Raw genomic sequence first — 13,236 nt, forward strand, 5'->3', positions numbered from 1 at the left:
TTTAAAAAGTTTGTATAGATCTGATCTCCTTAAGATCTCACAAATAAATGGAAATTTTCTAATTTGCGGGGACTTCAACTCGCGCCACAGAGCATGGAAGTGTACCCGAGCCAATGGTTGGGGCAAAATTCTCAATGAACTTTCAGACCTGGGAAAATTCAGTATTTTGTACCCTACGCAACCCACATATATTCCGCATAACCATAAAGCAAAAGCATCAACATTGGACCTATGCCTCACTAATATCCCTAACCAGCTGGCTAATCCAGCAGTAATGCAAGAGCTTTCCTCTGATCACCTACCAGTGGTTATTAAATACTCTACAAATTTTATGCGCAATGTAAAAACATATCCGATTTTGGGAAGGGCAAATTGGGCGCTTTTTAAGAGAATTATAAATGAAAGGCTGATGGTTGAAGAGGTGGTTGTCAACTGCTCACAGATATCGACTTTGGATATTGATAATTTAATCGGCTCTTTCACTAGAGTAATCAATTATGCCTTTCTTAAAGCAGTCCCTCATAAACCTATACATCACTCCAAGCTTACACTCCCTGTACATATAACTGAATTATTTAAAACAAGAAATATTATCCAAAGACAATGGTTTAGGTCACGTCATCCATTACTAAAATCAAGATGTGATCATTTAAATTACATCATACGAAAAGAGCTTTTCATTTATAATAATGCAAAATGGAACAATAAACTTCAAAAGCTGGATAAATGCAGCAAACCCTTTTGGAATATAACCAAAGCAATTAAAAAAAGAAAACAAATTGTTCCGTGTCTAAGTAAAGCTGATGAAATATACGCTTCTGGAAAAGAAAAAGCGAATATTCTTGCTGATGTCTTTCAACTGAAGCATAATCTGACACATTCATATTCAAACCAAAATACAATTGACCAAGTCAAAATATCTTTACAATCTATAGCTGAAACCCCAAACAACATCGCAGAAATTTGTAGAGTCACTTATCCAGAGGTTTTTTCAATTGTAAAAGCTCTCCATACTAGAAAATCTCCTGGAATTGATGGAATACCTAATATATCCTTGAAAAACCTTCCTACAAGCGCCATTAATCATATTGTTAACATTGCCAATCACTGTCTTCAGGCAGGCTATTTCCCACGGGATTGGAAGATAGCAAAAATAGTTCCAATTCTCAAACCAGGAAAACCTCCTGATAACCCTGAAAGCTACCGACCAATAAGCCTATTAAGCGGATTGTCCAAGATTCTGGAAAAATTAATTAAATTGAGATTGGTGAAATTTTTGGACATACACAACACACTACCAACGGTACAGTATGGTTTTAGAAATGGTCTAAATACCATACTGCCGACCTTAAAACTAAGAAATTATATTAAAGAAAGTATCCAATCCAAACAATCTGTAGGGCTGGTTACACTTGATATTGAGGCTGCATTTGATACTGTATGGCATGACGGACTGTTGCACAAACTAAAGATGATTGGAACTCCCATATACCTCATTAAAATAGTTCAAAATTTTTTGACACATCGATACTTTAGCGTTAATTTGGACAGTAGTCAATCTGCTAGACGAATTTTAAATGCAGGTGTGCCACAGGGTTCTGTCTTAGGACCTACATTGTTTAATATTTTTACACACGATATTCCACAAGCTACAAACTGTGTACTTTCACTGTTTGCTGACGACGCCGCTGTCTACAGTGCTGGTTTCTCGTACAGCGAGATAAATCAATCCATGCAGAGTTACTTAAATGAATTAGACATATATTACAAAAAATGGAAAATTAAAATTAACCCTAATAAAACGAATGCTATATTTTTTACAAAAAGAAGGAAACCTCGTTATCTTCCTGATAGACAGTTGCGAATACTAGACTCTCCAATACAATGGGTTGACAACATTCGATATTTGGGTATAATTTTTGATAAAAAACTAACATTTAAATACCACATCAACAACACAATTATGAAAGTTAATAAAATTATTTGCACACTGTACCCTCTAATAAATCGTAAATCTAAATTATCAATATCCAATAAGATCATAATTTTTAAAACAATTTTTAATCCAATATTAATGTATGGGTCACCTGTTTGGGGTAGATGTGCTCAAACTCATATCAAAAAACTTCAAATATGCCAAAACAAGCTGTTAAAATTAATAATGAACTTACCTTATTACACAAACACTAAGTACCTACATATAAAAGTAGGTGTACAAAAAGTTCAACAAAAAATACAATATTAACAATCTTTTGTTTCAAGTCTTAGTTTTTTAAGTTAGTTGTAAGTCAATTAAGGTTTTTCTTCTCCCTTGTTTTCCTTAATAAATAATAAATATTGTTATACAAAAAACTAAAAACAGGTCAACTAGACATAATTAATAAATATTTCAGATGAAAGCCTTAGCTAAACACTGTAAATACCAAATTATACCATTAGCTTTAATGAAATGTACATATATATATAAGGGATAAAGCACAAATAAATTAATTAATTAACTGTTGTATATCCATACCAGAAATTAAGAACATCCATTTCAATATCGCATTTGTACTTGTCGAAAACGTTTCGTGATCATTTGAATTAATAGAGTCCTTGATAAATTTTCCTTCAAAATATCGTGATTTGTATTGTACATTGGTTTTGTTTCGGTTATAACTCGTTTTCGTTTTGAAGAGAGAACCCCATTATATTAGAGACATCGTCAGTTTTAGTTTTAAACCATACATAAATCAACATGAATAAATAAAATGCAAATGACTTGAGAAAGCAAAGCAACTGAGCCAATGATTAGACCCAATATTCGATCACAACCACCCAAAGCAGTAAAATGAACATAAAAAGCAAGCATCTCCTCCTCATCCCCCCGAGCACTGCACCAATCACAATCCTCCGGGGAACAGGAGATTCCAATTAGAGAGCGATTAAATTCAAAATTCCGTGCAGTTAAATTGCTGACCATCAATGAGCGTTTCAATCAGCCCCCAATATCAGAAGCTGGGGATAAACTAGATAGTGCAACTCGTAGTTGGAGAGATCGTTTTTGAAGTTCTTCTTTAAGTGGGTGTTAGCAGTTTTAGCAGCCTAAGTGTTAAGTGCTTGACAATCGGATACTGAAATCCAGGGAGCCAAAAAACCAGCTATTGATGACTATATAGAATATTGCATATCTCGCTACTCAGCTTGTAGTCCGCACTTAGTCAGCGTGTTGCTTAAATAATGCTTCAAGCTTTAACCGATTTGGTTTGTATCCCTATGTAGCAGAATACCAATATACTATATACCACTGCTTGCTTAGCTCTATTTGTACCTATACTCTTTTTATCTATCTATCTCTTTATATGTATTATGTAACCGTTTGTATAAATGTAAGATGACACCGTCACCAGTTCTGTTCCAATTCATATTTATTTGCATGTTTTGTTCGATATTCTATAAAGCAAATACCCTAAAATGAATCCCCAAAAACCATCCCCCGACCATCTTGAACACTTTTCGTTCAGTTTCGGCCGACGGCCATTTTTCGTTTGATTTGAGTTCGTCAGGTTTTCCTGGGTTTTCCCAAGAGTCAGACTAATTTCTCTATGATTTCCTCTCGAATTTCGTGTTTATTTTGAACACAAACCAATACTCTTACCGCTTCAGTTCTTACAAAAACCAAACACAATCCCCCCTAAAAAAATCAAAAAAAAAAAAAAAAGAAAACAGAAAAAGAATTTGATGTATATTCAAAAGCAGTTTTGAGCTTCACATAAAAAAGCTTGACCATATAAATAACACAAAAAAAAAATGAAATTGCATACACACCGAATCTGATTTGCCGAGCTGTGTGATAACGAACCACCGTATTTTACAGATGAACACCATCCTGCACCCACATTTACTCCTCCAGAGCTACCCAAGCGGGTGCATGTGCGTGGATCTGTATCGGGTAAAGTCTCGTCTCCCAGTCGAACGAAAGAACGAACACTCAATTTGGTATCAGTCAGAGATCAGATCCACAGAAAGGTTATTTTGAATCGGAGGTGTTCAAGTGGATAGCCCAGTAATCCAGCAAAACAGCTACCCACCCACCCAGTCTCACATAACACACACACACATCCATGCCCAAGGTCAAGATCACATTCAGTTATCAGTTTGCCCTACGATTTCGTTTGCCTTGGTTCGCTTTTTCCTCAGTTGAAAACGTAAGAGATGAAAATGTATCCAATCCAATCGATAACCCATTGATAATTGTTTAGATATTCGTTTGCATAACTCTGTTTTTGCGTTGATTCTTGAACAGAACTCGTTCCTCTGCTAATGTAACTCGTTGATATACTCTCTAATCTAAAGAACCGATATACTATATATCTTCCGTATTACCATACCCACATATCGATGTCTATTTACCTTAACTTACTTATTTGTACACATCACTCGGTGTGCATAAACAATCTGCTTGTTACCAATTTTGTTTATTACTGTCGCAACCACACACAACATCACATAATGACAAGAACTAAGAACTAAGAACCAGTAACCTAAACCTAAACCAAGTGCAACACGCAACACGCGGCTCAAAAATACCTTTCTCGATTAACTAATGACTAATACTTAAAGCCAATGAGTATCTCTTCACACTCTCTGATCAGCGTGACGGAGCTATTGCCAAGATTACTAATCGATTGATCTGCTCTCTATCTCTGATCTCGTCAAAAAAAAAAAAAAAAAAACAACAACGCTTCTGCCTGCCAATGCCAAATGATACAAATCAAAAACTGCCTATCTGCCACAGGTGATATCACTCGTGACAGAGAAGATACGAATCGTAAGTTTCGATGGGATTGACTACATATCATTCTCATGTGCGCAACCATCTCTTGTGATTACAGTACTCAATCGCAATGTGCGCCGGCCGAATGGCACTGGCAACGGCACGGGTGGCATGCACCACATGAACAACACGGCAGCGGCGGCTGCGGCAGCTGCGGCGGCGGGAAAGCAGGTGAACAAGGTGAAGCCGACGGTGAATGTGAGCCGACAGGTGGAGGGCCAAGTGATATCGCCATCGCAGTACAACAGGTAAGCCAATCGCACTTATCCTGCGGGGACTGTACATATATATAAATAATATATATTTAACATGGGGTGGAACAGCAGGCCATCTACTTAACTATAGAGTTTGATCACATTAAACAGCACTCTGTTATCAAATCAAATATATATAGCAAAGCAAAGTCGGTAATCGAGCAAGAGCAAGCAGCAAGATAACCCAATGAATACACCCACTAGGAAAACTCTGTTTGCAGCTGCATCAAGTTTGATTTTCCACTTTTCCGTTGCGTTACAATCGAACAAAAAAAAAAGAACGAGAGATTATGTTACACTCAATTATGGCTATTGTGTTTGCCACACACGTTTTATTTGACACAACAAAATGGTCAGGATAAGGATAAGGATGAATAGGTATCTCGTACATATGTAAATGCTCTTTAACCAACTAATCGAAACACCTCAACTAACTGTCTCTCACTCACCTGCTCAACCACTCAACCACTCGCGCACTCTCGAAAAACGAATAAAACCCAAACAAACAACAAACAAACCAATCAACCAATTATTAACTTTTAACCAGTCTAAATGTATAAAAACGAACAACATCTTGTTTCAGGCCACCAGAGAATGATGCTAACCCTTATGCGGGCTATCAACTTGCTTACGAAGTTAAAAAGCTCATGTATGCGTCCATAATTTCCTAGATTTTTAACTTACAAACTCTATCGAAACTAAAAAAGCCAAAAGCCTTTTTTTAAACTATACCTTAGTATTCGTTAATACTTATCTAACTACATCTTATGCGCATTTTGTTTGACACACATTGATATTGATATTGATTGATCGAAAGCTATGCCATATTCCATCAAAATCGCGTACTAAACATAATAAGAATTTTAACAAATTTGTGCATTTTTTTTTGTCATGTCGCTGTCTTCTGTGTCTGTGTGCGTATGTGTTTGTGCGTTTGTAAATGTTGGTGTGTATGTGTGAGCGCCCCATGATTATTTTGCCATCTAAACTATCCCCAGCATAACTAACCGCATTCCATTCTGAAGCATTCTGTCTACTAATATCTATCTGCCCCTCAAAGTAAACTAACAAGTAACAACTTTACTTTGGGTTCAATGTTTAAGTCATAAGGGTTCTAATTTTATATATTCGTTGAAGCAGCTTTTTTTAAGAACTTCTTTAACTCTACTTTTGCTGATTTATTTGCCGCGCTAATGTCTTGTGTATATTTTAACTGTACGCAAATATTTATATAAGAGAAGTGTTTTACCATATGAATTTCCCTTAGGGAAACTTTAGATCTTTCCACCCATCTTGAGAAAAGAATCAGTCAAATATTGTAGCAATCTTTTGGCGCAGACTACGAAACTTCTAACAAATATTTCAATTTCTTCTTCGAAACTCATAAAACTAAGTTGGTTCTAGACCACAAAAGCATACATTAAGCTCAATAATCGCCCATTTTTTTCCTGCATTCTATATCTATTTCTCTGAATCATTTGAACTTGAATTGCAATTTAAGTGTTGTGTGTGTTTTTCTGTGTTCATCTTTGTATCAAGACTTGCACCTGTGTACCATATATTTTATATTTTTACGTTTTTTTTTTTCAATTAAGAAGACACAATATTAAGTATTGTAGATGAAAATGCCAAGTTCGGCGGATCGGAAGGGTTATGGATTAACAAAGGCCGCTCCCTCGCGCATGCCGAGCACCCGAATCACAATGAAACACCTGGAGGGAGTTAGCCGACCACCTAATACACTATATAGTATATAAAGTTTTTGATCCAAACATCCCAACCGCCGCCGGATGGAGCAGTTGAGCATTTTGCGTAGTGACACATTGATTTATTCTCAAATACTTGTTCGCATTCATTTGAAGACTTTTGTTATTAGCACATGATCTTCTCTAACTCTCTATCTTTCTTACTATCCGTGTATTTATCTTTGTAAACGTAAAACTCTTCTTAACTATCTTTAACTATCGTATATTGAGATCACATTTTAATTCAATATGCCCCAAGTACTCGTACTCATATTGAAGTATTCACATCATTTATTGAACGAAACACGTACTCGTAGCGTTTCCGATGAACACTTTGCATTTGGATGTAGCGTTTGTTTTTGAATTGAATTGGTTGATAATCTGCATATGCAAGTCAAAAGTTGAATCGAAGTAAAACCCATTATGATCGAATCGAATCGAATCCAGCTACAGCACAGACCGCCCGATGGCTAACTCCTATCTCTGTCCTATCGATCTACTTGTGTCTAGGCCGACGAGTCGCAGTTCCGGCACGGGCACACAGAATCAAAATGGAGGCGTATCCTTGCCCGCCGGCATTGCGGACGACCAGTCGAAGGACTTTGATTTCGAGAAGACCGAAATGAAGTACGACTCGACGGGCATGTTCCACTGGAGTCCGGCAAAGAGCTTAGAAGACTGCATACTGGTAAGTCTAGTGCAATCAGTGCTCATTGAAAGTTAACCTGCACAACTTCTCTACAGGATCGCAACCAGGCGGCCATGACCGTGCTAAACGGTCACGTGGTCGTGTGCCTGTTTGCCGATCCCGATTCGCCGCTGATCGGGCTGCGGAATCTGGTGATGCCGCTGCGGGCGTCCAACTTCCACTACCACGAGCTGAAGCACGTGGTCATCGTGGGCTCGGTGGACTACATACGGCGCGAGTGGAAGATGCTGCAGAACCTGCCCAAGATCTCGGTGCTCAACGGATCGCCGCTGAGCCGTGCCGACCTGCGGGCCGTGAACGTCAATCTGTGTGATATGTGCTGCATCCTGTCGGCGAAAGTTCCTAGCAACGACGATCCCACGCTGGCCGACAAGGAGGCGATCCTCGCCTCGCTGAACATCAAGGCCATGACCTTCGACGACACGATCGGTGTGCTCAGCCAGCGCGGCCCGGAGTTCGACAACCTGAGCGCCACCGCCGGCAGTCCCATTGTGCTGCAGCGGAGGGGCTCGGTCTATGGCGCCAATGTGCCCATGATAACAGGTAAACTGCATCGCACTAAGTTGGCCGAGTTTGCGAACGACCGAACGATTGTGAGGCTGGCCAGGATTTGGACGTGGGTGATGGCATGGGGGTGGGGGACTGTAGGGGGCTGCTGGGTTGGAGGGTACATCCTATGTCCTGGCCAGGCTCACCCGCTTTCTGCTCCGAATGCGGTTTAAGTGTGTGCTCTACTAATGCTTCACATGTTGGTTGTCGTTTAAAGAACTGGTCAATGATAGTAACGTGCAGTTTCTCGATCAAGACGACGACGATGATCCAGATACAGAACTATATCTGACGCAGCCTTTCGCCTGCGGCACAGCCTTCGCTGTGAGTGTGTTAGACTCGCTGATGTCCACGGTAATGTCCTTGTTTTAGTCATTGAAAGGGTCAAGCCCCCTTTTGGCACCTTTTTTGTTTGGTTATATGTATATACTTTCGATTGATACCCAACTGTATAGACCTACTTCAATCAAAACGCCTTAACGCTGATCCGCTCACTGATAACGGGCGGCGCCACGCCTGAGCTGGAACTGATCCTGGCCGAGGGAGCTGGCCTCCGGGGAGGCTACAGCACTGTGGAGAGTCTGAGCAATCGAGACAGGTAGGTGGCGGAATCAGTTAGTTTTAACACCTTTAATGAGCTTTCTGGGATGCAATTGCCTAATTTTAATTCCACCATAGATGTCGAGTGGGTCAAATCTCACTGTACGACGGTCCGTTGGCTCAATTTGGGGAGTGCGGCAAGTATGGGGACCTGTTTGTGGCAGCCCTCAAGTCGTACGGAATGCTATGCATCGGACTATACCGATTCAGGGACACCAGCTCCAGTTGTGATGCGAGCAGCAAACGTTATGTAATAACCAACCCACCCGATGACTTTTCACTACTGCCAACAGATCAGGTGAGTTTCTTTACAAGTATACACTAACATTCCAATATAAAATGTGCATTATATAGGTATTCGTTTTAATGCAATTCGATCCGGGCCTGGAGTACAAGCCGCCAGCGGTACGAGCACCTGCAGGCGGACGTGGCACCAACACACAGGGTTCCGGGGTCGGTGGGGGCGGCTCCAACAAGGATGATAACTCTTGATTGTTACTGTGTAGCGCCTTAACTGATGGTCCTTATTCGTACATTTGAACGATGGAGAAGCTAATCGAAGGCAGAGCAGCGCATTTGTGGCAACGCATCCACAACTACCTATTGGCATAAGATATTTGATACTCGCGACAAGGCGACAACAAATCGGCAGCGAAAAAAGACATATTTGTATGTAAATCGATTGTACCGTGTACAAAAGTGAAATCAAAAGCGTTAATAAGTTAGAGATTACGACCATAACTTGCGTGCCATTAAATGCGCTGCTCTGCTCTTTTATGTGTGTGGGGGCATGCGGCTCGGTGTATTTTGTCCATCCCAACTAACAATCAAGAGACAACCGGAAACGGAACCACTCGCCACCAGATCAACGTCGACGGCAATGCCGCCTGCCTCCGCACACATAAAAAGCTAATCCGGATCGGGGGACCAAGAACTTTAGCCCTGATATCCATCGTTCAACTGCCAACTGATTGCTTCCCACATCATTCCGTATGCCTTTTTAGAACCTTGAAATTATCATATTCTGTATATCTATAATTTTAGTCTTGCAACTACATTGGTTGATTTTGTATCCTTGTTTATCCCTATTATTTTGTTATCAACATTGTGTGCCCCAATAAAATATTCTTATTATTATTTAACTTTTAAGTTGGTTTTGTCACTTGGTTCAACCCCAATTTCGGTTTCCAAGCAACAATCATTAGTTATACTTATGGGTATGTATTTACGTATGAGTGCTGTCGACTATCATTTACATTTACATTTGCATTTAAATTTAAGAATCATTTACCACTAATTTTCGTTTACATTTTGAGTTAACTTCATGGCGCTATCATTGCATAAGAAACAATTGAAAATTGAATTCTAAACGAAAATCCATCTCAATGGTGTGACGTAAGCAATTGGGAACCATTAGTGAGGTAAGCTACACATTAAACAAGGAAACAAGGAACACTGAGCGAAAAACAAGAAACTACCAAAAACTACAAACTAAGTCTACTCGATCTGTGTACTCTCATGTCTCAAAATCTATCTCTAAGTCGCTGAATGCGGCCACAACGCAACAATTTATATCGAACACACCAATTAAACAACACTGCAAACAATGCATTGCGGATTGCTTTTGGCTGAGATACAGATACTGATAGCGAGATACAGATACAAGGCAATGAGGCTAAAATTCAAAAACTGCATTTAGAAGTTTCTGAGCATGCGCAAAACGATTTATATAGAGCGAAGCATATTGTAATCATTAAACTTTTAATGTAAACCTAAACACAAATATCGATTAATGACACCTAACACCTTAAAGCCAACAATCTGCTAGCTAATTCGTATGCCTAAAACAAATACACATACCATATGGCTCGACCTGAACTTTTATGAAAGCCAGAGAAAACATGGTTGTTTCTACCAAAGAATCGCCGAATCCAGGCAAGTTTGGAGGCAAATACTAAACCATATGCAAAGTACTACACTTAACTAGATGAGTCTCAGCTTTTTCACTCGACACAAGTCAAATTTGCTAATTGCTAATTCTAAATTGAACAACTTCTAACATTCACATCTCTACACACAAAAAAACCAAAAAAATCGCAGGGCAGAAAGCCCTGAGAAAATATTGTAAGTAGCGCATTCGAATCATTATTGAATACCACTTAATATAGAGGACACCTAGGCCGGAATATATAGAGTGCGACGAAAGCTGATGAAACGTAGTTAGTAATATTTTTTAGTGTATGTGAATGTGTGCGCTTTTTACCAGCGATTTACGAGCAGCAACTGTGGTGTTCTAAACAAATTTTGATAGATACAATCGGTAACCAAATGGCGAAAACGTTAAGTTCCAACTCCGACTTCTGGCTATAACCATCTGTACTAACTTCTCTACCAACTTCACGCACTTGCGCTCGAAACTTTCGAAAGGAACGCTCTGATTTTTGTACATAGCCTGTAAATATGATAAGTAACTAAAGTATCTCGACTACGATATCGTTTAACCCGTTTATCCTGTGCTGTTTCGTTTTGCCGTTCACAAAGCAAGAGTTTTCGGATCATAATTGTAATTTGTTCAAATGATAAACACTGCCAAAGCGTATAGAAATCACATTAAATGTAGAGATCACAACAAGAAATAAAAAATAAAAATCAGCAAACAGCATTTCATCAATAGTGGGAAAACCAAAGAAGCGTAACAAGAAAATGGCACAGAATAGCTACAACCACTGGATTTGTTTAGTTTGATTGTTTTCACACACGATTAGCGAATAACAAATTTAAGTAAAACGAATTCGAGCTTTTAAATTTAATACGAAGAGTAAAACACAACCGTTTATAAGCGATAATAGAGAAGAGCCAATTACCAATTCGTTTCATGATTGATTTGTAGTGGAATTTTGTGCAGCCTAGACTTACCCAGAACGTAAATTAAAAACAAAATATGTGAATATTATGCGCCTTCGAAATTGATGTAAACGTGTATGTAGCGGTGCGATGTGAGAAACATTTAAACTCCATTAAAGTACATTTAATTTAATGGTAATGGTAAAGGTAATGATTAACGTAATAGTCAAGTGTAAATGTTAACGAATCGAGAGCATAGCATAGCTTAGCATAAACTATGACGACTAGTTATCGCGACAAGCAGTTCATATATTGTTAATGATAAACTTATTATTAAATCGACAACAAAACGCATTTGCAATCCTAAAATAAAATTAATAATAAAAGGAAATAACAAAAATCGATGAATAGGCGATGGCGTAGCGAAAACCCAAAAGTTAAACATAATTTTTAAATGAATAAACTAGTTATTAAATTTATAGAAACCTCACTTATACACCAACACCACACCGATACTCACACACACACACACACTCAACAGCGATGAACCCAACAACAAGAACAAAAATGAACTCTCGATGTTGTGAAACTTGATAAAATCATGTTTACGCTATAGCAGATCTACATAAATGAAATAAAAATAAAAACGAATGCAGATATAGTACATACTCAACCAAGGCAAACCAGAAACTATCCGAAAGAAAGCTTCTCTGAATAGAATAGAAATGAAAAACACGCTGACAAAGCTGCCTTTCCCAATCGCATTTCCCAATTCTTAAATGATTATTAATGATTGATAATAACTTCTTGTATTTTTCCACTTCCCTCAATTCAACACTTCCGAGCAGCTTTGTTTTCAACAAATAATATATATTTACATGCATATATATTAATAATGTCGCATACAACTACTCAATGCCGTATAAACTAGCGTAAGTGCAAAGGTTTTTGTAGAAAACTCGTCAATAAAAATGAAAACAAAAAAAAAAAAACGTATAAAATATATTATCATACTCGTAAATGTGAAGCTATGCAGCATTTTACTGTAGTTAGATTTTTTGTATAGAATCAACGTTTGCAGCTAAAAACCAAAACGAAAACCGAAACTAATATGATAATTTTACAGGTTTAAGGCGGAAATGTTCATTTTTAAGGAATAACGATATTAAGATATCATAATTAACATAACAAATAGCAACTAAAAACAAAGCAAAAAAAGAAAAACGAAAAAATATTTTTTATAATTTCGCAGCACTTTCACATGATACCCGCACACGCACACATACACATCCGGCAATGTGTGCTAAATAAATTGTATAAATAATGCAAACCCCCCAAAAAAAAAAAAACAATGCAAATCATATTAATGTAGTTACATTTTTTTAGTTTTTACTCGCTATTTATATGAGGTATATTTACACAACGGAAAACGTAAACGTAGACATAACTAAAACGTAAAAAGCGATTAAAAAAATCATTAATTTACATTGAAATTAAAGTAAACTAAACCGAAATCAGAGCAGAAAGCATAAAATGACAAATTAGTTTAGTTTAAAACGGTCCCGCAAAGGCAAAAACAACAAAAAATAAACAAAATTTTAAATAACAAATTAAAGAGCTAAAAATGCATATTTTAAACATTTGTCTAAAACGCAACCGAAAGAAAAAAGCAAAAGAAATGATAAATGTATGAAATAAAAGGTATAATAATAATATTAT

General features: G+C 37.9%; 1 protein-coding gene across 38 annotated transcripts in view; it reads left to right on the forward strand.

The window, feature by feature from the left end:
• LOC6607786 (calcium-activated potassium channel slowpoke) overlaps positions 1–12,533 on the forward strand; it is a 50,355-nt gene extending 37,822 nt beyond the window's left edge. For 12 of the 38 annotated variants that reach the window (XM_032722606.1, XM_032722607.1, XM_032722600.1 and 9 more), the window contains 10 exons: positions 3,857–3,931; positions 4,778–4,810; positions 4,875–5,064; positions 5,654–5,719; positions 7,326–7,503; positions 7,560–8,067; positions 8,291–8,427; positions 8,529–8,671; positions 8,752–8,971; positions 9,028–12,533. In XM_032722606.1, the coding sequence (XP_032578497.1) occupies positions 3,857–3,931; positions 4,778–4,810; positions 4,875–5,064; positions 5,654–5,719; positions 7,326–7,503; positions 7,560–8,067; positions 8,291–8,427; positions 8,529–8,671; positions 8,752–8,971; positions 9,028–9,165 (1,688 nt within the window). In that variant the 3' untranslated portion in view covers positions 9,166–12,533. The remainder of the gene's footprint in view (positions 1–3,856; positions 3,932–4,777; positions 4,811–4,874; positions 5,065–5,653; positions 5,720–7,325; positions 7,504–7,559; positions 8,068–8,290; positions 8,428–8,528; positions 8,672–8,751; positions 8,972–9,027) is intronic. The other 26 variants (XM_032722632.1, XM_032722633.1, XM_032722629.1 and 23 more) reach the window with 8 other exon arrangements.
• Positions 12,534–13,236: the final 703 nt, after the last annotated feature.

This window comes from Drosophila sechellia, chromosome 3R, assembly GCF_004382195.2.
Source record: "Drosophila sechellia strain sech25 chromosome 3R, ASM438219v1, whole genome shotgun sequence".
NCBI lineage: Eukaryota > Metazoa > Arthropoda > Insecta > Diptera > Drosophilidae > Drosophila > Drosophila sechellia.